Consider the following 26,609-nt stretch of genomic DNA (forward strand, 5'->3'; position numbering starts at 1 on the left):
ACTTCTTAAGAAACGCTTTCCTTTCCATTGCCAGTCTACATTTTATATCCTCTCTACTTCGACCGTAATCAGTTATTTTGCTCCTCAAATAGCAAAACTCCTTTACTACTTTAAGGGCCTCATTTCCTAATGTAATTCCCGCAGCATCACCCGACTTAATTCGTCTACATTCCATTATCCTCGTTTTGCTTTTGTTGATGTTCATCTTATACCCTCCTTTCAAGACACTATCCATTCCATTCAACTACTCTTCCAAGTCCTTTGCTGTCTCTGACAGAATAACAATGTCATCGGCGAACCTCAAATTTTTTATTTCTTCTCCATGGATTTTAATACCTACTCCGAACTTTTCTTTTGTTTCCTTTACTGCTTGCTCAATATATAGATTGAATAGCATCGGGGAGAGGCTACGACCCTGTCTCACTCCCTTCCCAACCACTGCTTCCCTTTCATACCCCTCGATTCTTATAACTGCCATCTGGTTTCTGTACAAATTGTAAATAGCCTTTCACTTTCTGTATTTTACCCCTGCCATCTTCAGAATTTCAAAGAGAGTATTCCAATCAACATTGTCAAAAGCTTTGTCTAAGTCTACAAATGCTAGAAATGTAGGTTTGCTTTTCCTTAATCTATTTTCTAAGATAAGTCGTAGGGTCAGTATTGCCTCACGTGTTCCAACATTTCTGCGGAATCCAAACTTATCTTCGCCGTAGTCGGCTTCTACCAGTGTTTCCATTCGTCTGTAAATAATTCGCGCTAGTGTTTTGCAGCTGTGACTTATTAAACTGATAGTTCGGTAATTTTCATATCTGTCAACACCTGCTTTCTTTGGGATTTCACCTTAAACCCAATGGTTCGTCCCGAGCCGCGGTGGACATTTTCAAAGGGATCGTAGCTTCCTTGGATGTCCGATTCACACTCTTGCTCGCTACTGACTGTCCCCTGGACGTTGCAAAAGTCCTGACATAGTTCTTAATAGAGTGTTTGATCAGCACGGACAGCAGTTCGTACCATGCAACGGGCTCCCATGCTTGCCACAAGTGTGGAACGGAGTTCTTCTGGTAGGGGTTTCCACTCCTCCACCATTTCGCTTGACCGCTGCTGGATGGTCATTGGTGCATGTGGACGTGCTATAGTGCGGCTGCTAAACGCGAGCTTGATGGTGCTTAAGTCGGGTAACGGCAGGCCAGTTCGTTCGCGGAATATCCTCCCCTCCCAATAGGTCCTCCACTGGTCCTGTTCGATGCGGGAGCGCACTTTCATCCATAAAAATGAAGTCAGGGTAGAATTCACCCCTGAAAAAAACCTACATGGGGATGGAGTACAGTGCCACATTAACGTTGGCTAGTGAGCGTACCGTGTTCAAAGACACGGAGGCCAGTACGCGCCTGCAACATTGCGGCTTTCCACAAAGTAATATCCGGTCCACCAAAGCGCTATTGTACGAGTGTAACAAAGTTCCTGGGTGCATTACGCCATCTCTCGGCTTATGAGGATACCGTCAGCATTGTTGAACACTTTCCAAATAGACACACACACACACACACACACACACACACACACACACACACACACACACGTACTGTCGGTATATAAAAACACAGCCGAATATCAGACTTGTTCCATAGATCATGAATACGACACTTCGTAATGATGTGGAACGTGTCAAGTTAATAAAAAGTGTCTATCGTAATGATGTGGAACGTGTCAAGTTAATAAAAAGTGTCTATACAAGATATTACATTAGACTAAATATTACATGACACTCAATATTTTTAATTTTTTTTTTCTTCGTTTGGTGGGGTTGGGAAATTACCCACTTACTACATCCAAAAATTCATCTAATGACTAGAAGAAGTTGCCATTAAGAAATTCCTTTAATTTCCTTTTAAATGCTATATGTCTATCTGTCAGACTTTTGATGCTATTAGGTAAGTGACCAAGGACTTTTGTGGCAGCATAATTTACCCCCTTCTGAGGCAAAGTTAGATTTAACCTTGAGTAGTGAAGATCATCCTTTCTCCTAGTGTTGTAGCCATGTACACTGCTATTTCTTTTGAATTCGGTCGGACTGTTAATGACAAATTTCATAAGTGAATATATATACTGTGAGGCTACAGTGAAGATTTCTAGCTCTTTAAATAAGTCTCTGCAGGATGATCTCGGATGAGCTCTAGCAATTATTCTGATTACACGCTTTTGTACAATGAACACTCTTTTACTCAGTTATGAGTTACCCCAGAATATGATGCCATACGAAAGCAGAGAATGAAAATAGGTGTGGTAATCTAATTTCCTCAGATGTATATCGCAAAAAAGGACGATTGCATACCGCGTGATCAAAGCAAAGTACTCGAGGCGAATGTAGATGCGTATAAAACATGTAAACGAGAAAATACAGTCTGCTAAAAAATCGAATTCCTGCTTACTCTAGAACGTATGGACATACAGTAGGAGCCAAAGATCTTTATAAAACAGGTACTTTTGAACATCAGAACTATTCAACATCTCGTTAAATCCATTGCAAAGTAACACTAAAATAGTTTCAGTGACTACCGATGTTGCTTTGAACGTAGCGGAAGGCGTCTGGTTCAGATTGCACTTTATAAAGTTGGAAAAACGGCATACCTCCAATACTACATGTTAAACAAAGGCCATAGTACTGAAGAAAGAAACGGGCTTCACAGTTCTGTAGGAAATTAGCATTAGCCATATAGGGCTACACTTTCACGCGTGTCCTGCGACACTTCTTAAATACGACAGGCTTTAGCGCAGGAGGGGGGGAGGGAGGCATAACGATTTGAACGGTGTCACAGTACCCCTGACGTAACAGCCGCCAAGCTCTCAGGCGCTAAATGAGTCTCTGTTCATTGTGGCTGTCGGTGGTACTTTGACACACCACACATTCATCACAAGAATGGCTCTTTGTCTAACACACAACATGTTACTCGGTACGGACCTTTCGAGAAGTGACTATCAGGAGACTAAAATTCTCTGCCCTCCAACGTTTGCAAATGTTAGGCAGTTATTCGTACAAGGAAATAATGGAGATATCAATCCAAATTGTGTCGGAAACCAAAATGTATTTTGGGTTAAATTGTTGCATCTTCAGTCTAAATGCTAGTTTCATCACAAGGCATATAAGTACCTGATGCTTCCCTGTTCCTGCTCTACTCCCTGAAAATGTCTTCCAGAACATACACTTAGCAGTATCTTTTTCTCTGTTCCACTGTATTGTAGTTTTTTTCTTTTAAAGTTTGGCACTGCTACAGTGGATTGTTCAACGGTTTATTGCATCTACAGGCATGTGTCAAATAACTGAAAAATGATGTAATGTTTTGTTTCCAGCCTCTTTCATTATTAATACATCTGTTATTCCTTGTTGTTATTGTAGTCTTCAGTCCTGAGACTGGTTTGATGAAACTCTCCTTGCTACTCTAACCTGTGCAATCTTCTTCATCTCCCAGTACTTATTGCAACCTACATTCTTCTGAATCTGTTTAGTGTATTCATCTCTTGGTCTCCCTCTACGATTTTTACCCTCCATGCTGCCCTCCAATACTAACTTGGTGATCCCTCGATGTCTCAGAACATATCCTACCAACCGATCGCTTCTTCTAGTCAAGTTGCGCCACAAGCTCCTCTTCTCCCCAGTTCTACTCAATACCTCCTCATTAGTTATGTGATCAACCCATCTAGTCTTCAGCATTCTTCTGTAACACCACATTTCGAAAGCTTCTATTCTCTTCTTCTCTAAGCTATTTATCGTCCACCTTTCACTTCCATACATGGCTACACTCCATACAAATACTTTGAGAAACGACTTCCTGACACTTAAATCAATACTCGATCTTAACAAATTTCACTTCTTAAGAAACGCTTTCCTTTCCATTGCCAGTCTACATTTTATATCCTCTCTACTTCGACCGTCATCAGTTATTTTGCTCCCCAAATAGCAAAACTCCTTTACTACTTTAAGGGCCTCATTTCCTAATCTAATTCCATCAGCGTCACCCGACTTAATTCGACTACTTTCCATTATCTTCGTTTTGCTTTTGTTAATGTTCATCTTATATCCTCCTTTCAAGACACTGCAATTCCGTTCAACTGCTCTTCCAAGTCCTTTGCTGTCTCTGACAGAATAACATTGTCATCGGCGAACCTCAAAGTTTTTATTTCATCTCCATCGATTTTAATACCTACTTCGAACTTTTCTTTTGTTTCCTGTATTGCTTGCTCAATATACATATTGAATAACATCGGGGAGAGGCTACAAACCTGTCTCACTCTATTCCTAACCACAGCTTCCCTGTCATATCCCTCGACTCTTATAACTGCCATATGGTTTCTGTACAAATTGTAAATAGCCTTTCGCTCTCTGTATTTTAACCCCTGCCACCTTCAGAATTTCAAAGAGAGTATTCCAATCAACATTGTCAAAAGCTTTCTCTATATCTACAAATGCTAGAAACGTAGCTTTGCCTTTCCTTAATCTTCCTTCTAAGATAAGTCGTAGGGTCAGTATTGCCTCACGTGTTCCAACATTTCTGCGGAATCCGAATTGATCTTCGCCGAGGTCGGCTTCTACCAGTGTTTCCATTCGTCTGTAAATAATTCGCGCTAGTGTTTTGCAGCTGTGACTTATTAAACTGATAGTTCGGTAATTTTCACATCTGTCAACACCTGCTTTCTTTGGGATTGGGATTATTATATTCTTCTTGAGGTCTGAGGGTATTTCGCGAGTCTCATACATCTTGCTCACCAGATGGTAGAGTTTTGTCAGGACTAGCTCTCCCAAGGTTGTCAGTAGTTCTAATGGAATGTTGTCTACTCCGGGGGCCTTGTTTCGACTCACGTCTTTCAGTGCTCTGTCAAACTCTTCACGCAATATCATATCTCCCATTTCATCTTCATCTACATCCTCTTCCATTTCCATAATATTGTCCTCAAGTTAATCGCCCTTTTATAGGCTCTCTATATACTCCTTCTACCATTCTGCTTTCCCTCCTTTGCTTAGAACTGGATTTCCATCTGAGCCTTTGAGATTCATACAAGTGGTTCTCTTTTCTCCAAAGGTCTCTTTAATTTTCCTGTAGGCAGTATCTATCTTACCCCTAGTGAGATAAGCCTCTACACCCTCACATTTGTCCTCTAGCCATCCCTGCTTAGCCATTTTGCACTTCCTGTCGATATCACTTTTGAGAGGTCTCTATTCCTTTATGCCTGCTTCATTTACTGCATTTTTATGTTTTCTCCTTTCATCAATTAAATTTAATATTTCTTCTGTTACCCAAGGGTTTCTACTAGCCATCGTCTTTTCACCTATTTTCTCCTCTGCTGCCTTTACTATTTCATCCCTCAAAGCTACCCATTCTTCTTCTGCTGTATTTCTTTCCCCTATTCCTGTCAATTGTTCCCTTATGCTCTCCCTGAAACTCTGTACAATCTCTGGTTCTTTCAGTTTATCCAGGTCGCATCTCCTTAAATTCCCACCTTTTTGCAGTTTCTTCCGTTTTAATCTACAGTTCATAACCAATAGATTGTGGTCAGAGTCCACATCTGCTCCTGGAAATGTCTTACAATTTAAAACCTGGTTCCTAAATCTCTGTCTTACCATTATATAATCTATCTGATACCTTTTAGTATCTCCAAGGTTCTTCCGTGTATACATACTTCTTTTATGATTCTTAAACCAAGTATTAGCTTTGATTAAGTTGTGCTCCGCGCAAAATTCTACCAGACGGCTTCCTCTTTCATTTCTTAGCCCCAATCCATATTCACTTACTATGTTTCCTTCCCTCCCTTTTCCTACTGTCGAATTCCAGTCATCCATGACTATTAAATTTTCGTCTCCCTTCACTACCTGAATAATTTCTTTTTTACCTGTACACCTAATTTTTGATTCATTATTAAACCCACTCCTGCATTCTACTGCAGGAGAAGCTTTCTGCAGTATAATTCAAGTGCTGGCTCTCAAAATTTTCTTAAAGCGTTCTTAGAACAGAATGTTTCCTTCCCTCCAGGGATACCCGTTTGTGTTCCCGGAGCATCTCCGCAACACTTTTGTGGTGTTCTAACCTAGCGGTAACAAATCTAGCAGTCCCCTTCTGAATTGCTTCGTTGTCGTCCTATAATCTGACGTGGTGCAGTTGCCAAACACAGGACTGAGTAATGAGTCGTATTGGTGTCCTCTATGTGGTCTTCTTTACAGATGGACCACACTTTCCTTCTATTCTCCCGGTAAAGCCTGAGTCCACCATTCGTCTTCCGTACTACTATCCTTACACGCTCGTTCCATTTCATATCGCTTTGCAACCTCACACCTAAATATTTAATCGACGTATCTGTCAAGACGGAACCTATATTAAAGCTGTTTTCGAATATTATGGCATTGTTTCTCCTACTCATCTGCATTAAGTTTCTGCATTTAGAGGCAGCTGCTGTTCAACAAACCAACTGGAAATTTTATCGAAGTCATCTTGTATCCTCCTACAGTTATTCAACGATGACAAATTCCATTACGCTATAGTATCGTCACAAAAAAGCCACTGATTGTTGCCCACCCTGTCAGACAGATCATTTATGGGTATAGAAAATGGTAGGGGGACTGTCACGCTTTCCTAGGGCACTCCTGACAATATCTTTGTCCATGATGGACTAGCCGTCGAGAACAACTTATTCTGGCGTTACAGTACACTGATGAAGTTGGCAAGTTGCAACAGAAGAATGTGACAAGTCATCTTCTTTCGGTGTACACAACTGGCTTGTCGAACGCTCAACTGATTTCACGACTACACTGTCACGTGATCTTCACCAAATATTACATTCATGTGGTGCTGTCGATCCACGAGTTCACTCGATGGCCGCAGTACCAACTGGACAAGAACAGCTGTTGGTGGGACTGAGACTTCTGAGGATCAGTACCTCTCCAGAAAGTTTCTAATATCTTGTAGGTCGCACACTTAATGTCGCTGCTAGGCACGTATGTAGAGAGACGAATGTTTCGATGCGCTTTAACTGGAAGGAGAACGAGTCAAAAAAATGGTTAAAATGGCTCTAAGCACTATGGGACTTATCATCTGAGATCATCAGTCTCCTCGACCTAGAACTACTTAAACCTAACTAACCTAAGGACATAACACACATCCATCCCCGAGGCAGGATTCGAACCTGCGACCGTAGCAGCAGAGCGGTTCCGGACTGAAGCGCCTAGAACCGCGCGGCCACAGCGGCCGGCAGAACGATTCCAGATCTAGCGCTCAGTTACTGATGCATTTCTGTTTATTTCACTTTACACACAAAATGGTTCAAATGGCTCTGAGCACTATGGGACTTAACTTCTGAGGTCATCAGTGCCCTAGAATTTAGAACTACTTAAACCTAACTAACCTACGGACATCACACACATCCTTGCCCGAGGCAGGAGTCTGACCTGCGACCGTAGCGGTCGCTCGGTTCCATACTGTAGCGCCTAGAACCGCTCGGCCACCTCGGTCGGCTACTTTACACTGTGGAGTCAACTTCAAAGAGCAGAAGGAAAAAATAAGACGCTGAGAGAAAAAGTGTTGGGGACTGTGGAAGATTAATGGCTCGGTGAACGTTGCAGTAAGCTGCCCAATCCCATCGGTAATACTTTCACGACACTGGTGCAATGACCTGATCCGAAGTCCAAGGGAGGAATTCGGGCGAAAGGAATTGCCGAGCAATGATCATCCGAGCAGAACGTCTCGACCCTTCAGGTGACAGGCACAGTCGACTGTTACGATACTCTTTTAGCGCTCCGGGAGAACGGCTTCGGTTTCAGATTTAATGAAGCTTTTGTTACACAACGGACTCTATTTGCGAAAGGCCGAGGGGAAACGATGGCTGGGGCCGATACGTTGCTCTCTCGCCCCCCCCCCCCCCTCCAACTTTCCTCTGCGCCGTGACCGATGCCCAGCAATGTAACGGATGGCAGTTAAGATGGTGGCGCGCTGTCAGAGGCGTGACGTCATGATGGATGCGCGCCTTGTCAGAAGAGTCGCGACAGACCAGGTGGCCGAGGTCGGAGTGGATCGTTGAGGCGAGGCAGGTCAGGGGCCGCGCTGTCGCCCTGTGCTGTAGGCCGGCACCTTTCCTCAATTTTTTTTTTATTTTGTAAAGGAAAGGTTGCATGAGACATGCACGAAGATATACAGGCGTACTGCTAGAAGAATTAGATATAAAATCAAAATTTTGTAACATGTCATTTTTAAATCTTCATGGAACATCAGCGATCGCACTTAATATTAGAATGGTGCATAAGTTCGTAGGAGTTTTTCCATAATCACAACAGGTACACATAACAGAGACTTTAGTCACCAGTAATATATTCTCCTTCACTACTTAACAACAGTCTGCGGACGCTGGTGTAACTCTTCGATTTCGCGACTGTAGAAATCACGTGGTTTTTAGGGGGAGAACTCGGCGAGCCATATTCGGAGCGCATTTTCATCCGGAATGGAAGTTCCTTGAAGGCTGTTCGGTAGAGAGCGGTAAAGTTGGAAATCTGAGGGTGCAAGGTCAGGTGAATAAGGTGGAAGGGGAATGACTTCCCAACCCAACGCCTGTACAGTTTTTTTTTGTCATTCCAGCGGAATGCTGGCGAGCGTTACCGTGGAGTAGCATCGATTCACGCAAGCCTCCTGATCGTTATTCTTTGCTGTCACCCCTCTACTGATCTAAAATAGAAGAATATGCAGGCACTGTACCAATTTATCCACTTGGCACTCCATTTTGTAGCGTCCACAGCTCTATTCACTATCTCCAAATGATAAAATAACAATATGTAAAGTCAAATAACAACAGTGAACTGCAAACAAAAAGTAGTAAATAAGATCATAGAAACCAGAATACCAACATTCAAAACAAAAACGCTGTGAACGTATGCACCAAATAAAAAGCAGCCCATATAGCGAAAAACTTTGATTTTCAATTCCGGTTACCAGCTTAAGTCTGTAAAACCGTCCTTAGACCAGGGCTCTGGATTACTTCACGGTCTGGTTTAGAGATCCGCTGAGTAGAACCGATTGGTATTTGTCACAAGGCTCATGAGAAGTGCCTTAAAACTTATTACGATCTGAACTGCTTTTTATAACAAAAAATGACAACGGTATTTTTCTGTAGATCGCCACCTAGTCGTGACAATATCAGAGGCTAAAGCACGAGAGACAGTGTGCAGAGTACGCGAACGTTTAATGTCAAAATTCTACACTCGTTAGTAACCTCATCAGTCCAGATATTAGCGGCTTTGGAGCGGTGTAGACGTTGTAGGACTCCTGTCATTGGTAGCGCGATCCTCTACCGCTGATGTGAGTCGTAGCAGAGAAGTGGTGTGAATGTGGAAGTCGGTTATACGGAATCAACGCTCTTAAGATGAACTGACATGGAGACGTGACGAAATGTCTCTGTAGTGACTGACAACTCGCAGTTTTTCACAACACAACTTTTATTTATGTACGTTTACAAGTTTGATGACTGAACAACAAAATAAAGGCAACAATAACGATGCCAGTAAAAGTCTCCTAATTCATGCAAACAGAAGTTCACTTCTACATTTCCACAAAGGTTCTTGGTAACCCACACACACTAGTAAAAGTCCAATACAGAGACGAAGACGTAATCTTCAGCGTCGAAATCCACGAGGTCGGCATCCGGAGTGTACTGAACTTCGGGGCTGGTTCTAGACTTTAAATAGCTGTCTCCAGCCCGTCAGGTCTTGGCGCAGTGATACTTCCTGCAGGCCGTGGCTCGAGCTCCCCCTGCAGGAAGTAGTGCTCGTAATGTCTGTTTCCATTGTCTTGTATGTAAATAGCCGGTGTTTACCATGGTGCTTTTGGTACGCCTTGGACATAGACAACCCCATCCCCTGTGGTGTAATATGGGTTGCCGGCCCTCAGGAGCTACCTTGGCTTCGGCATAATAATCTCAAAGGTGCTATCATCTTCGGGTGTGCCCATGGGCATACCGTGGAAGAACTTACTCGACTTGATGATATATCGAAGCAAACTGTTCAACGTGTCTGCAAGGAATGGATTACCACTTGCGATCTCGTAACAAGCCGCAAGAAAACTGTAATGGACTGGCGCTGGAGACGAATTTCACTTGTTATCAGTGACATTCCGTTTCAAACCCGACTTACCCTGCTGCTGTCAATAAATGCAAATTCGTCTCAGCCAGTTTTCGATCTAACATCGCAAACGGAAATGCATTCAGTGGATATCTGTAGTCTTACACTCAGGTGCGAATCCAACGTTCGGTCCTGGGATAGGGAGGGGTATCACAGTTTATTTCTTCCACCCCTTTCCCTCCAAATATAACTTCCCTTTGCCACCACTTTTAACGTCACACAGATGTATACGATTTTAAAAACAGTGGCAATAAAATATTTTAATATAATAAAGTATTTAATTATCGTAAAATACGTTTTAATCAGAATGGGACGGAAAACGGTAAACGTAATACACATGTACAAACAAATTAATTATTACAATTTCAGAAAACTTGGATGAGAAACACTCGTCGGCCTGGGATCTCATTGACTGGAGTAGTATTTTCTTGGCCTGCAACCTCTCTGCCTGAGGTAGAATTGTCTTCAGTGACGAGTTGGGCTTCGGACTGTGCTCCGATGAGCAGCAAAGACGTGTCTGGCGACGCCTTAAGCAGCGGTAGGGTGCCAACCTGTCACCCAACTTACGATCCGACAACTGGGAGTGATGGTCTGGAGTTCCATTTCTTTCTGTAGCAGGACCCCTGCGGCTGTCATCCTTACAGCACACTGGTACTCTGCGATATTCTACGCCCCTTTCTCATTGTCCTCCATGACATGCCATGCAGGCGGCGAGAGTTTCTAATGCCTGTTTTCGTGCTTGCCAAACTTTATCTTGACCAGAAATGTCTCCGGGTCTCTCCCCAGTTAACGTTTGTAACATTACGCCCTCCAACCAGCTCGGGAGTTTAATGATTCAAGGCGCAAGTTGCACTTAATTTGTCACGATATCCCTCAGGAGGACGTTCAACAACTCTGTCAACCATTGCCAAGCCGAATAACTGCTTCCACAAGGGCCAAGTGTGAGCCAATATACTACTGACTTACTCACTAGTGAAGCTCTTTCTCTTGAGTGAATTATGCAATGACTGAAATTTTATTTGTGTCTACATGTACATAACATGTTGTGATTACGGACACATTCGAATTATTCCTTCGTGGTGCTAAGGTCAAATGTTTTATTGCAATAACTGCTTGTTCACTGCAAGGCTAATTACTGGAAACGTAAATCCAGCTCCTGTTGATAAACTGTACTTACATGCCAGGCATTCCACCTCGTGACACGTGCAGGGAAGCAGCCGCAAATGCTAAAAGGAAGACATTCGAAGAAATGAGTTACAGCAGGAGTACTCTCGTGGCTACCCCATGCACCCTCACTGCAAATTTGTACGCCAGTCTGGTGATTCGATCTGTTGTACTCCCCTTCATGAACAGGATACCAGGTGGTGTTTTCCAGCAGGATAGCGCTCGACCACATACCGCTGTTGTAACCCAACATGCTCTACAGTGTGTCGACGTGTTTTCTTGGCCTGCTAGATCATCAGATCTGTCTCCAATAGAACACAATGGGACATCATTTGAAAACAACTTAAGGGTCATCCACAAACGGCATTAATCGTCCGTAAATTGACCTACCAAGTGCAACAGGCACGGAACTGCATCGGACAAACTGACAAAATGCCTGCACGTTTGCATGCTTGCATTCAACATTCTGCCTGTTACTCCGTTTATTAATGTGCTAGATTTCACAGTTTCTAAGGCCTACCTTACAATAACTTGTGATCTTGCAGTGTCAATTACTTGAGTATGTTACCTAGACAGATGTATTCTCGAAATATAATTAATCTACATTAATTATTTTTTGGTGTTGTGATTTTTCCGTCAGGGCATTTATTTTTACATGATGTAGGGTGTCATCTCGTCACTATGGAGGTATGGAGCTAAAAGTTTGTGTACTTAGCTGTCTGTCTGTGCCTGTGTAACCTCATCCCCCGCATGCCGGCTGGGGCGGCGGTCACTGGAGCGACGTTTCTGCCGGCAGGTGCGGTACGACTTCAGGTACGCGGTGGACGACGCGGAGTCGGGCGTGGTGTCGGACCGGTGGGAGTCCCGCGTCGGCGAGTACGTGAAGGGCGCCTACAGCCTGCTGGGGCCCGACGGCAAAGTACGCACCGTCGACTACGAGGTGGACGGCGACAACGGCTTCCACGCCGTCGTCCGCTCCCACCCGCCACGTAAGTACCACGGCAGACCTCACACGCTGGCGCCCCTCCCACGGAACGTGTCCAATATTGAAATAACGATTCGATTGAGGCTGTTAACTTCTGTTAGAATTAATAAAAATATTCGCGTTATTTTTTTAGGGTTCCGTACCTCAGCCGGTAAAAATGTTTATTGTCTGTCTGTCTGTCCCACGGGCCCCAACCAATTTTTCTTAGGAACGCGAAGACGTACCAAGTTGAAATTTATGTCACATATTAAGGACTACGGTCCCTTGGAGACCTACAGTACTGGCAATTAAAATTGCTACACTAAAAAGAAATGCAGATGATAAATGGGTATTCATTGGACAAATATATTGTACTAGAACTGACAAGTGATTACATTTTCATCCACTTTGGGTGCATAGATTCTGAGAAATCAGGACCCAGAACAACCACCTCTGGCCGTAGTAACGACCTTGATACGCCTGGGGATTCAGTCAAACAGAGGTTGGATGGCGTGTACAGGTACAGCTGCCCCTGCAGCTTCAACACGATACCACAGTTCATCAAGAATAGTGACTGGCGTATTGTGACGAGCCAGTTGCTCGGCCACTATTGACCAGACGTTTTCAGTTAGTGAGAGACCTGGAGAATGTGCTGGCCAGGGCAGCAGTCCAACATTTTCTGTATCCAAAAAGGCCCGTACACGACATACAACATGCGGTCTTGCATTATCCTGCTGAAATGTAGGGTTTCGCAGAGATCGAATCAAGGGTAGAGCCACGGGTCGTAACACATCTGAAAGTGCCGTCACTGCGAACAAGAGGTGACCGAGACGTGTAACCAATGGCACCCCATACCATCACGCCGGGTGATACGCCACTATGGCGATGACGAATACACGCTTCCAATGTGCGTTCACAGCGATGTCGCCAAACACGGATGCAACCATCATGATGCTGTAAACACAACCTGGATTCATCCGAAAAAAATGACGTTTTGCCTTTCGTGCACCCAGGTTCGTCGTTGAGTACACCATCGCAGGCCTTCCTGCCTGTGATGCAGCGTCAAGGGTAACCGCAGCCACGGTCTCCCAGCTGATAGTCCATGCTGCTGCAAATGTCGTTGAACTGTTCGTGCAGATGGTTGTTGTCTTGCAAACGTTCCCATCTGTTGACTCAGAGATCGAGACGTGGGTGCACGATCCGTTACAGCCATGCAGATAAGATGCCTGTCATGTCGACTGCTCGTATACGAGGCCATTGGGATCCAGCACGGCGTTCCGTATTACCCTCCTGAACCCACCGATTCCATATTGTGCTAACAGTCATTGGATCTCGACCAACGCGAGCAGCAATGTCACGATACGATAAACCGCAATCGCGATAGGCTACAATCCGACCTTTATCAAAGTGATGGTACGCATTTCTCGTCCTTACTCGAGGCATCACAACAACGATTCACCAGGCAACACCGGTCACCTGCTGTTTGTGCAAGACAATTCCGTTGGAAACGTTCCTCATGTCAGCACGTCGTAGGTGTCCCCACTGGCGCCTACCTTGTGTGAATGCTCAGGAAAGATAATCATTTTCATATCACAGCATCTTCTTTCTGTTTGCTTACATTTCCCGTCTATAGCACGTCATCTTCGTGCTGTAGCAATTTTAATGGCCAGTAGTGTAACAAACTGAAGATTCCAAGTCAGTGCAGTTGGAAGACGCGATCATTTACGTCACACTTTCTAATACTCGCAAACTCACTCATCGGAACCTACACGGTACTTCCCGTTCACCTAGAATCGTGATATGTGCCAAGAAGCAAGGTCTCACTTTGCATCCAAAGGAATAAATCCCAAAATGGTGAATCTATAATTACGTCACACGAAAAAAATAGTTTTGTCGTTTGGTATCAGACTGTCTGTCCGTCTGTTAAGATCCCTTTTTCTCAGGTATGGGTAGACGCATCAAGTTCAAATTTATGTCACGTGCTAAGGTATATAGACCCTTGGCGTTATAAGAAAACATTAGCTTCTAAGTCAGTGCAATCAAAAGACAATCAGATTGAAATCAAAACTTTCTCTAAATTCTTTGAATCTCTGGGACGTATATATCTTTCCAATATCAATGTCGATAACAGGCGAAAATTGTTGAAATCCTCGATTCACAGAATGTCTGGACTGTCTATGTACATAATTAAGTTTGTACGGACCCTTCAGTACACGAGTCCTGCTCACACCCGTCCAATTTTTTGCATTTAAACCGATTTCAAGTGCTAAACACCGATGCTCCAAATATGAGAAATACACTGCCTAGCAAAAAAATTAAAGCACCCAGAAGACATGGTCGGATCGACAAAATTTCGTTCACATACGCATCGCCGACTGTTTTGTAAAAGATTGCTGATGCAACACTCTTTGACAGGTGCACCGGCCACCAGAGTGCATTAGTATTGTTCTTGTTTAGTTTTGTTCCAAGACTTGGCAGAGTATGTAAGGGGCCTGCTAAGCGTCATGTGTTGAGTGACCACTGTGAAGGGGACACGGAGATACCTCGCCCTCGTGTGAGACAGCGTTATCAGTCTCTGACGGCTTATGAAAGCGGCCTCATTGCCGAGATCCGTCTGGTCGAACCGTCCAGTATACAAGTTTGTGGGGCTTTCGGAGGTGACAATGTCGCGATGTTACGCTGCATGGGAACATGACGACAGGCATAATTATCGCCAAAGTTCCGCTTGACTACGCCTGACCACCACAAGGGTGGATCGCCTTATTGTGCATCAGACACATGTTTCACATTTGCGCCTGGCATCCGAAAACAAGTAACAGATTCCCTGCAACACTCTGTGTCATCACTACTAGCAGCAGCTGGACTACAAAAATATCTTCCCAAGCGAAGGCTGCAGTTAACACCGCGAACAAGCGACTGCTGTTGGAACGCTGCCCTAACCGGGAATCGTGGATTGAGTACGGAAAGAGGAGGCGCGAGAGATGAGCATCTCAAGTGGGCAAGTTATTCAACATATAGGGAGATAGGTAGGTTATAGGGAATGCAAGAGGCATTGCAATTAGAGGAGAAAGGACAAAGACTATAAAACATGCCGATGATCAAGCAATACTGACGGAATCAGAAGGGGATCTGCAGATGATGTAAGAGAGTATTGCAAGAATGGGTAAGGAGTAAGGAGTGAAGATGAATAGAAGAAAGACAAAAGTGATGACAGTAAGCAAGAATTAAGCTGCAGTTAATATATCCTAGAGGGGGAAAAACAGAAAAAGTAAAAAAAAATTCTGTATCTGGGACGTTTAATGAGATGGAACGGAAGTTGTACAGAAGAAATAAGGAGAAGAATATCTATGGGAAGAACAGCATTTTAGGTGAAGCAGCTACTAACGTCTGGTAGAATAGCAGTACAGCTGAGATAAAGCTCTGCTAAATGTTACACTATGTGATCAAAAGTATCCGGACACCCCCAAAGACATAAATTTTCATATTAAGTGCATTGTGCTGCCACCTGCTGCCATTTACTAGATATCACCGATCTCGGTAGTCATTACACATCGTGAGAGAGCAGATTGGTTTTGCTCTGCGAAACTCACGGACTTCGAACGTAGTCAGGTGATTGGGTGTCACCTGTGACATCTGTGTGTACACGGATTTCCACCCTCCATAACATCCCTAGGTCCACAGTTTCCGAAGTGATAATGAAGTGGAAACCTGGAGGGACACTTACAACAAAAAAGTGTACAGGTCGACCTCGTCTGTTGACTGACAAAGAGCGCCGACAGTTGAAGAGGGTTGTAATGTATAATAGGCAGACATCTGTCCAGACCATGACACAGGAATTCCAAACTGCATCATGATCCACTGCAAGTACTATGACAGGCTGGAGGTGAGAAAATTTGGATTTCATGGTCGAGCGTTTGCTCATAAGCCACACATGAAGCCGGTAAATGCCAAACGACGCCTCGCTTGGTGTAAGGAGCGTAAACATTGGATGAGTGAACAGTGGAAAAACGTTTTGTGGATTGACGAATCACGGTACACAATGTGACGATCCGATGGCAGGGTGTGGGTATGGCGAATACCCAGTGAACGTCATCTGCCAGCGTGTGTAGTGCCAACAGAAAAATTCGGAGGCGGTGGTGTTATGGTGTGCTCGTGTTTTTCGTGGAGGGGACTTGCACCCCTTGTTGTTTTGCGTGGCACTATCACAGCACAGGCATATATAGATGTTTTAAGCACCTTTTTGCTTCCCTCTGCAGAAGAACAATCGGTGATGGCGATTGTATCTTTCTGATATCCATGAAGAATCTGCCAGTTGTTTTGCAAGTTGTTTCTTTCGTGGGTGAATTACAATTCTTCAAGTTTATCCAATTCTATCGCAGTATTTGGCATGTTTTAGCTGCTTTCCGTAGAATCTGATTGGTCATTTCACTTCAGGTCCATCTTCTATGTGTTTTAAGACTGCTGTTGTGTCCAGCGGTTTATCGCTAATATTATAAAAGAACAGGACTGGATCTCTTCACATATTTCTCTCCCTCTGCACCTTCTAAGAGTTCACATTCTAGAGAAATCATTCACTAGAAAACATTTTGTTTCGTAATGATGAAATTATTATAGCTCTAGATGGAAGTTTTACAATCCTTTCAAAATAAATGTGTTCAATTTGGACAGCGTGCATTGACCCAAAGGTCACTAAGTCAAAATATAAGAGACTCTTTTCGGTTTAAACCACATGGTTTTTCTTTGTCTTGCGCTAATACATTTTCCGTTCGTTGAGTACTGCTTTATATTGACGTGCAGCATGTATATCAGTAGATGAGATAATGCTCTTGAGGTACGCTACAAGTAAGTACGCATATGAGTTGCAAATGAAGACTTAATAAAATAATAGGCCAGGGAAAACGTCAAGGTGAAATCCTCATCGAAAGCAGGGTCACTTTAGTTGGATATCTTTAACCATAACTGGAAATAGATAATTTTGAGTATTAAAGACTAATACTTAGAACGACTGTTGGATGTAAAGAAAATTACCAATGATCAAGATGAAGTAGACATGAAGAGATACAAAGACTAGTACAAGGTAGGCGGAGATAGACGAAGGCTTCAAAACAGACCGAAGTGCCGTTGGCTGAACTAAGTCTTTTTCTCAGTCTCTATATCTGAAGCGTTCTATTATCTTCTTCTCTCCTCTCCCTGTGGTTTGCTTATGAAGGAATTACTTCCGTTTCGTCATACCATAATAGGCAATATTCCCGCATTAATTTGTGATGTGGTCTAGTTTTAATAATTCACGTTTTTCTGTTCTGAATACGTCCTACCGAAGTAGAATTAGTTGGTGAATGTTGTGGAATGAAGACTATCTTTATAGTTAATAGTACTCCGAATTTTCCTTTGGGGGCTACTGTGTGCCCCTGTAGGACTAGCAACCCACACGACACTGTTGCCGTTCATGGTTGCATAAAACGTTCTCAGTGCTAGCTAACGATAAATACTTGCGCATGATATGGAGTCGAGGTATGTCATTTTTCAACGAAAATATATATATTTGATCAACAAGCTCTGGCCCTGCTACACTTTTATGTTTCCTTTAAAAATTTAATTGGTCTGTTGTAAAAAATTGTGCTACAAAATGACTGGGAGTGTAACAATATTCAAAATGAAACTACTTAACATATGTACAGATGTAATCTGCGCATACATTTTGCCAATCATTCTTCCACTCCGTCTTCACTCAAATCTATCGGAGCTCTCTAGTACACACAATCATGATATTACTCGCATGATTCCAATGACTACAGCACTTTCTTTGCAAATACGCCACAAATTTCAGTGCAGCAGTTTATAAGTGTATGGATTAGCGATTGTTAATAATACACATGTAACATTTTAAAATGAAGTCATTCCGCCTTAGGCTGTTGAAACATTATTTACTGCGATTGCAATTTCGATATGTGGTCGTTTTCATGCATTCCGAAAGTACTATGTCATCACATGTAATACTAGTAATTACGAAATTTAAAAACGTTGAAAATGGAAACTTAAAGGCTACTTACTTGACCCGTTGAGACCCATTCGATAATATGAAACTGTGACATTCTAATACGGTTGTGTGCATTTATGTGCTGTGAATTTATCTGCTGTTCCATATATCGGTTTTGTGATCCATGTAACATGATTATTACATGAAATTTAAACTTAACTGTTTATGTCATTATTTTACCAGCTTCCTAACGTGTATGGTGCCGCTTGGTTATAATTAAATGGTTCAAATGGTTCCGGACTGCGTGCGTAGAACCGCGAGACCACCGCGGCCGGCGGTGTTACAAAAAGGTACGACCAAACTTTCAGGAAACATTCCTCACGCATAAAAAAAAGAAAATATGTTATGTGGACATGTGTCCGGAAACGTTTACTTTTCACGTTAGACTCATTTTATTACTTCTCTTCAAATCACATTAATCAAGGAATGGAAACACACAGCAACAGAACGCACCAGCGTGACTTCAAACACTTTGATACAGGAAATGTTCAAAATGTCCTCCGTTAGCAAGGATACATTCATCCACCCTCCGTCTCTACATTTGGTACCGGGGTTGCGTAGACAAGAGCTTTCAAATGCGCCCATAAATGAAAGTCAAGAGGGTTGAGGTCAGGAGAGCGTGGAGGCCATGGAATTGGTCCGCCTCTACCAATCCATCGGTTACCGAATCTGTTGTTGAGAAGGGTACGAACACTTCGACTGAAATGTGCACGAGCTCCATCGTGCATGAATCACATGGTGTGTCGTACTCGTAAAGGCACATGTTCTAGCAGCACAGGTAGAGTATCCCGTATGAAATCACGATAACGTGCTCCATTGAGCGTAGGTGGAAGAACATAGGGCCCAATCAAGACATCACCAACAGTGTCTGCCCAAACGTTCACCGAAAATCTGTGTTGATGACGTGATTGCACAATTAGGTGCGGATTCTTGTCAGCCCATACATGTTGATTGTGAAAATTTACAATTTGATCACATTGGAATGAAGCCTCATCCGTAAAGAGAACATTTGCACTGAAATGAGGATTGACACATTGTTGGATGAACCATTCGCAGAAGTGTACCCGTGGAGGCCAATCAGCTGCTGATAGTGCCTGCACACGCTGTACGTGGTACGGAAACAACTGGTTCTTCCGTAGCACTCCCCATAGAGTGACGTGGTCAACGTTACCTTGTACAGCAGCAACTTCTCTGACGCTGACATTAGGGTTACCGTCAACTGCACGAAGAATTGCCTCGTCCATTGCAGGTGTCCTCGTCGTTTTAGGTCTTCCCTAGTCGCGATTCACAGGCTTCCCAAGACGCCGATCAATTGCTTCGAACGTCTTCCTGTCGGGACACATTCGTTCTGGAAATCTGTCTCGATACAAACGTACCACGCCACGGCTATTGCCCCGTGCTAATCCATACATCAAATGGGCATCTGCCAACTCCGCATTTGTAAACATTGCACTGACTGCAAAACCACGTTCGTGATGAACACTAACCTGTTGATGCTACGTACTGCTGTGCTCGATGCTAGTACTGTAGAGCAATGAGTCGCATGTCAACACAAGCACCGAAGTCAACATTACCCTCCTTCAATTGGGCGAACAGGCGGTGAATCGAGGAAGTACAGTACATACTGATGAAACTAAAATGAGATCTAACATGGAAATTAAGCTTTTCCGGACACATGTCCGTATAACATCTTTTCTTTGTGTGTGAGGAATGTTTCCTGAAAGTTTGGTCGGACCATTTTGTAACACCTTGTATATGTTCTACATTGGTACGGCTCTATATGGTAGTCCCACTGAAGTACATTTTTCTTTATTCTTGAAGGTGATTGGAACAATCGAAACCGGTAGAGAATAAACATAAAATTGTACAACTGATGGCAGAAATGTGCTTTTCCAAACTATTTAAGAGCTATAGACAATGACGTACGAGAAGCTGTCGTGCAACTGCTGCCAGACGTTTTGCAGTGACCACTGTGTGTCTGCCCTGCTGCAGCGACCGCGCTGCTGAGCAGCCAGCAGCTGTCGCGGACGCTGGAGGGGGCGCCGCCGCCGCCCGTCAACGTGCTCACCGACCGCAAGCTGCCGGCGGACAAGCGCCCAGCGCCCGGAAACTTCCACTCGGCGAAGCCCTACTACTACCTGGGTGAGTACCGGCCGTCCTACCACGTACATCTACATCTACATTTATACTCCGCAAGCCACACGACGGTGTGTGGCGGAGAGCACTTTACGTGCCACTGTCATTACCTCCCTTTCCTGTTCCAGTCGCGTGTGGTTCAGGGGAAGAACGACTGTCTGAAAGCCTCCGTGCGCGCTCCAATCTCTCTAATTTTGCATTCGTGATCTCCTCGGGATCTATAAGTAGGTGGAAGCAATATATTCGATACCTCATCCAGAAACGCACCCTCTCGAAACCTGGACAGCAAGCTACACCACGATACAGAGTGCCTCTCTTGCAGAGTCTGCCACTTGAGTTTGCTAAACATCTCCGTAACGCTATCACGCTTACCAAATAACCTTGTGACGAAACGCGCCGCTCTTCTTTGGATCTTCTCTATCTCCTCGGTCAACCCGATCTGGTACGGATCCCACACTGATGAGCAATACTCAAGTGTAGGTCGTACGAGTGTTTTGTAAGCCACCTCCTTTGTTGATGGACTACGTTTTCTAAGGATTCTCTCAATGATTCTCAACCTGGTACCCACCTTACCAACAATTAATTTTATATGATCATTCCACATCAAATCGTTCCGCACGCATACTCCCAGATATTTTACAGAAGTAACTGCTACCAGTGTTTCTTCCGCTTTTAATATAATCATACAATAAAGGATCCTTCTTTCTATGTATTCGCAATACATTACATTTGTCTACACTCCTGGAAATTGAAATAAGAACACCGTGAATTCTTTGTCCCAGGAAGGGGAAACTTTATTGACACATTCCTGGGATCAGATACATCACATGATCACACTGACAGAACCACAGGCACATAGACACAGGCAACAGAGCATGCACAATGTCGGCACTAGTACAGTGTATATCCACCTTTCGCAGCAATGCACGCTGCTATTCTCCCATGGAGACGATCGTAGAAATGTTGGATGCAGTCCTGTGGAACGGCTTGCCATGCCATTTCCACCTGTCGCCTCAGTTGGACCAGCGTTCGTGCTGGACGTGCAGACCGCGTGAGACGACGCTTCATCCAGTCCCAAACATGCTCAATGGCGGACAGATCAGGAGATCTTGCTGGCCAGGGTAGTTGACTTACACCTTCTAGAGCACGTTGCGTGGCACGGGATACATGCGGACGTGTATTGTCCTGTTGGAACAGCAAGTTCCCTTGTCGGTCTAGGAATGGTAGAACGATGGGTTCGATGACGGTTTGGATGTACCGTGCACTATTCAGTGTCCCCTCGACGATCACAAGAGGTGTACGGCCAGTGTAGGAGATCGCTCCCGACACCATGATGCCGGGTGTTGGCCCTGTGTGCCTCGGTCGTATGCAGTCCTGATTGTGGCGCTCACCTGCACGGCGCCAAACACGCATACGACCATCATTGCCACCAAAGCAGAAGCGACTCTCATCGCTGAAGACGACACGTCTCCATTCGTCCCTCCATTCAGGCCTGTCGCGACACCACTGGAGGCGGGCTGCACGATGTTGGGGCGTGAGCGGAAGACGGCCTAACGGTGTGCGGGACCGTAGCCCAGATTCATGGAGACGGTTGCGAATGGTCCTCGCCGATACCCCAGCAGCAACAGTGTCCCTAATTTTCTGGGAAGTGGTGGTGCGGTCCCCTACGGCACTGCGTAGGATCCTACGGTCTTGGCGTGCATCCGTGCGTCGCTGCGGTCCAGTCCCAGGTCGACGGGCACGTGCACCTTCCGCCGACCACTGGCGACAACATCTATGTACTGTGGAGACCTCACGCCCCACGTGTTGAGCAATTCGGCGGTACGTCCACCAGGCCTCCCGCATGCGCACTATACGCCCTCGCTCAAAGTCCGTCAACTGCACATACGGTTCACGTCCACGCTGTCGCGGCATGCTACCAGTGTTAAAGACTGCGATGGAGCTCCGTATGCCACGGCAAACTGGCTGACACTGACGGCGGCGGTGCACAAATGCTGCGAAGCTAGCGCCATTCGACGGCCAAACCGCGGTTCCTGGTGTGTCCGCTGTGCCGTGCGTGTGATCATTGCTTGTACAGCCCTCTCGCAGTGTCCGGAGCAAGTATGGTGGGTCTGACACACCTGTGTCAATGTGTTCTTTTTTCCATTTCCAGGAGTGTATGTTAACGGTCAGTTGCCACTCCCTGCACCAAGTGCCTAAACGCTACAATTTTCTGATGCTGCAACTTCTCTCTATACTACAGCATGATCCTCGAAAAGCCACATGGAACTTCCGACACTATCTACTAGGTCATTTATATATATTGTGAAAAGCAATGGTCCCATATCACTCCCCTGTGGTACCCCATAAGTTACTTCAACGTCTGTAGACGTCTTTCCATTGATAACAACATGCTGTGTTCTGTTTGCTAAAAACTCTTCGGTCCAGCCACACAGCTGGTCTGATATTCCGTAGGCTCTTTCTTTCTTCATCAGGCGACAGTGCGGAACTGTATCGAACGCCTTCCGGAAGTCAAGGAAAATAGCATCTACCTGGGAGCCTGCATCTACTATTTTCTGGGTCTCCTGAACAAATAATGCGAGTTGGGTCTCACACGATCGCTGTTTCCGGAATCCATGTTTATTCCTATGGAGTAGATTCTGGGTTTCCAAAAACGACATGATACTCGAGCAAAAAACATGTTCTAAAACTCTACAACAGATCGACGTCAGAGATATAGGTATATAGTTTTGCGCATCTGCTCGACGACCCTTCTTGAAGACTGGCACTACATGTGCTCTTTTCCAATCATTTGGAACCTTCAGACCGGTCTACACGTCACCGTGGGCCACCGGTATCCACGAAAACAGGGCTGGATTACGTACAAAAGTGTAAACAACCTGCCTTTTTATTCTATTAAAAGGGCACCGTCAAGAAATAAGTGATTAGCGTCCACAGAAGACACTTGTGTGTTGTTGTTGTTGTTGTTGTTGTGTTCAGTCCTGAGACTCGTTTGATGCAGCTCTCCACGCTACTCTATCCTGTGCAAGCTTCTTCATCTTCCAGTACCTACAGCAACCTACATACTTCTGAATCTGCTTAGTCTATTCATGTCTTGGTCTCCCTCTATGATTTTTACCCTCCACGTGCCCTCTAATGCTAAATTTGTGATCCCTTAATGCCTCAGAACAGGTCCTACCAACCGGTCCTTTCTTGTCAAGTTGTGCCACAAACTTCTCTTCTCCCCAGTTCTATTCAATACGACTTTAGTTATGTGATCTACCCATCTAATCTTCAGCATTCTTCTGTAGCATTACATTTCGAAAGCTTCTGTTCTCTTCTTGTCCAAACTATTTATCGTCCATGTTTCACTTCCATACATGGCTACACTCCATACAAATACTTTCAGAAACGACTTCCTCACACTTAAATCTATACTCGAGGTTAACAAATTTCTCTTCTTCAAAAACGCTTTCTTATCCATTGCCAATCTACATTTTATATCCTTTCTGCTTCGACCATCATCAGTTACTTTTCTCCCCAAATAGCAAAACTCCTTTACTTCTTTAAGTGTGTCATTGCTTAATGTAATTCCCTCAGCATCACCCGACTTAATTCTACATCTACATCTACATCCATACTCCGCAAGCCACCTGGCGGTGTGTGACGGAGGGTACCTTGAGTACCTCTATCGGTTCGCCCTTCTATTCCAGTCTCGTATTGTTCGTGGAAAGAAGGATTGTCGGTATGCTTCTGTGTGGGCTCTAATCTCTCTGATTTTATCCTCATGGTCTCTTCGCGAGATATGCGTAGGAGGGAGAAATATACTGTTTGACTCTTCGGTGAAGGTATGTTCTCGAAACTTTAACAAAAGCCCGTATCGAGCTACTGAGCGTCTCTCCTGCAGAGTCTTCCACTGGAGTTTATCTATCATCTCCGAAACGCTTTCGCGATTACTCAATGATCCTGTAACGAAGCGCGCTGCTCTCCGTTGGATTTTCTCTATCTCTTCTTTCAACCCTATCTGGTACGGATCCCACACTGCTGAGCAGCATTCAAGCACTGGGCCAACAAGCGTACTGTAACCTACTTCCTTTGTTTTCGGATTGCATTTCCTTAGGATTCTTCCGATGAATCTCAGTCTGGCCTCTGCCTTACCGACGATCAATTTTATATGATCATTCCATTTTAAATCACTCCTAATACCTACTCCCAGAAAATTTCTGGAATTAACTGCTTCCAGTTGCTGACCTGCTATTTTGTAGCTAAATGATATGGGATCTTTCTTTCTATGTATTCACAGCACATTACACTTGTCTACATTGAGATTCAATTGCCATTCCGTGCACCATGCGACATTTCATTGCAGACCCTCCTGCATTTCAGTACAATTTTCCATTGTTGTAATCTCTCGATACACCACAGCATCATCTTCAAAAAGCCTCAGTGAACTTCCGATGTCATCCACCAGGTCATTTACGTACATTGTGAATAGCGACGGTCCTATGACACTCCCCTGCGGCACACCTGAAATCACTCTTACTTCAGAAGACTTCTCTCCATTGAGAATGACATGCTGCGTTCTGTTATCTAGGAACTCCTTAATCCAATCACACAATTGGTCTGATAGTCCGTAAGCTCTTACTTTGTTCATTAAACGACTGTGGGGAACTGTGTCAAACGCCTTGCGGAAGTCAAGAAACACGGCATCTACCTGTGAACCCGTGTCTATGGCCCTCTGAATCTCGTGGACGAATAGCGCAAGCTAGGTTTCACACGATCGTATTTTTCGAAACCCATGCTGATTCCTACAGAGTAGATTTCTAGTCTCCAGAAAAGACATTATACTCGAACATTCGACTACTAGACCCGCGAGACCACCGCGGCCATGCCATTAGGTGACAAATGTCAAATAGAGGGTGAAACTTCCTGGCAGATTAAAACTGTGTGCCGGACCGATACTCGAAATGAAAGGCATCTGCATCTACATCTACATGATTACTCTGCAATTCACATTTAAGTGCTTGGCAGAGGGTTCATTGAACCACACTCATACTCTCTCTACCATTCCACTCCCGAACAGCGCGTGGGAAAAACGAACACCTAAACCTTTCTGTTCGAGCTCTGATTTCTCTTATTTTATTTTTATGATCATCCCTACCTATGTAGGTTGGGCTCAACAAAATATTTTCGCATTCGGAATAGAAAGTCGGCGACTGAAATTTCGTAAATAGATCTCGCCGCGACGAAAAACGTCTTTGCTTGAATGATTTCCATCCCAACTCGCTTATCATATCTGCCACACTCTCTCCCCTATTATGTGATAATACAGAACGAGCTGCCCTTTTTTGCACCCTTTCGATGTCCTTCGTCAATCCCACCTGCTAAGGATCCTACACCGCGCAGCAATATTCTAACAGAGGATGAAGTGTAGTGTAAGCTGTCTCTTTAGTGGACTTGTTGCATCTTCTAAGTGTCCTGCCAATGGAAAGCAACCTTTGGCTCGCCTTCCCCACAATATTATCTATGCGGTCTTTCCAACTGAAGTTGTTCGTAATTTTAACACCCAGGTACTTAGGTGAATTGACAGCCTTGAGAATTTTATTATTTATCGAGTAATCGAATTCCAACGGATTTCTTTTGGAACTCGTGTGGATCACCGCACACTTTACGTTATTTAGCGTCAACTGCCACCTGCCAAACCATTCAGCAATCCTTTCTAAATCGCTTTGCAACTAATAATGGTATTCGGATGACCTTACTAGACGATAAATTACAGCATCATCTGCGAACAACCTGAGAGCACTGCTCAGATTGTCACCCAGGCCATTTATATAGATCAGGAACAGCAGAGGTCCCAGGACGCTTCCCTGGGGAACACCTGATATCACTTAAATTTTACTCCATGATTTGCCGTCTATTACTACGAACTGTGACCTTCCTGACAGGAAATCACGAATCCAGTCGCACAACTGAGACGATACCCGATAGGCCCGCAGCTTGATTAGAAGTTGATTCTGAGGAACGGTGTCAAAAGCTTTCTGGAAATGTAGAAATACGGAATCAACTTGAGATCCCCTGTCGATAGCGGCCATTACTTCGTGCGAATAAAGAGCTAGCTTCGTTGCACATGAACGATATTTTCTGAAATCATGCTGATTACGTATCAATAGATCGTTCCC

General features: G+C 44.3%; 1 protein-coding gene across 1 annotated transcript in view; it reads left to right on the forward strand.

The window, feature by feature from the left end:
- LOC126285229 (uncharacterized) overlaps positions 1-26,609 on the forward strand; it is a 488,025-nt gene that overhangs the window by 454,853 nt on the left and 6,563 nt on the right. The window contains exons 3-4 of the mRNA XM_049984528.1: positions 12,108-12,300; positions 20,305-20,454. Coding sequence (XP_049840485.1) covers positions 12,108-12,300; positions 20,305-20,454 — 343 coding nt within the window. The remainder of the gene's footprint in view (positions 1-12,107; positions 12,301-20,304; positions 20,455-26,609) is intronic.

The sequence above is a fragment of the Schistocerca gregaria genome, chromosome 8 (assembly GCF_023897955.1).
Source record: "Schistocerca gregaria isolate iqSchGreg1 chromosome 8, iqSchGreg1.2, whole genome shotgun sequence".
Lineage (NCBI taxonomy): Eukaryota > Metazoa > Arthropoda > Insecta > Orthoptera > Acrididae > Schistocerca > Schistocerca gregaria.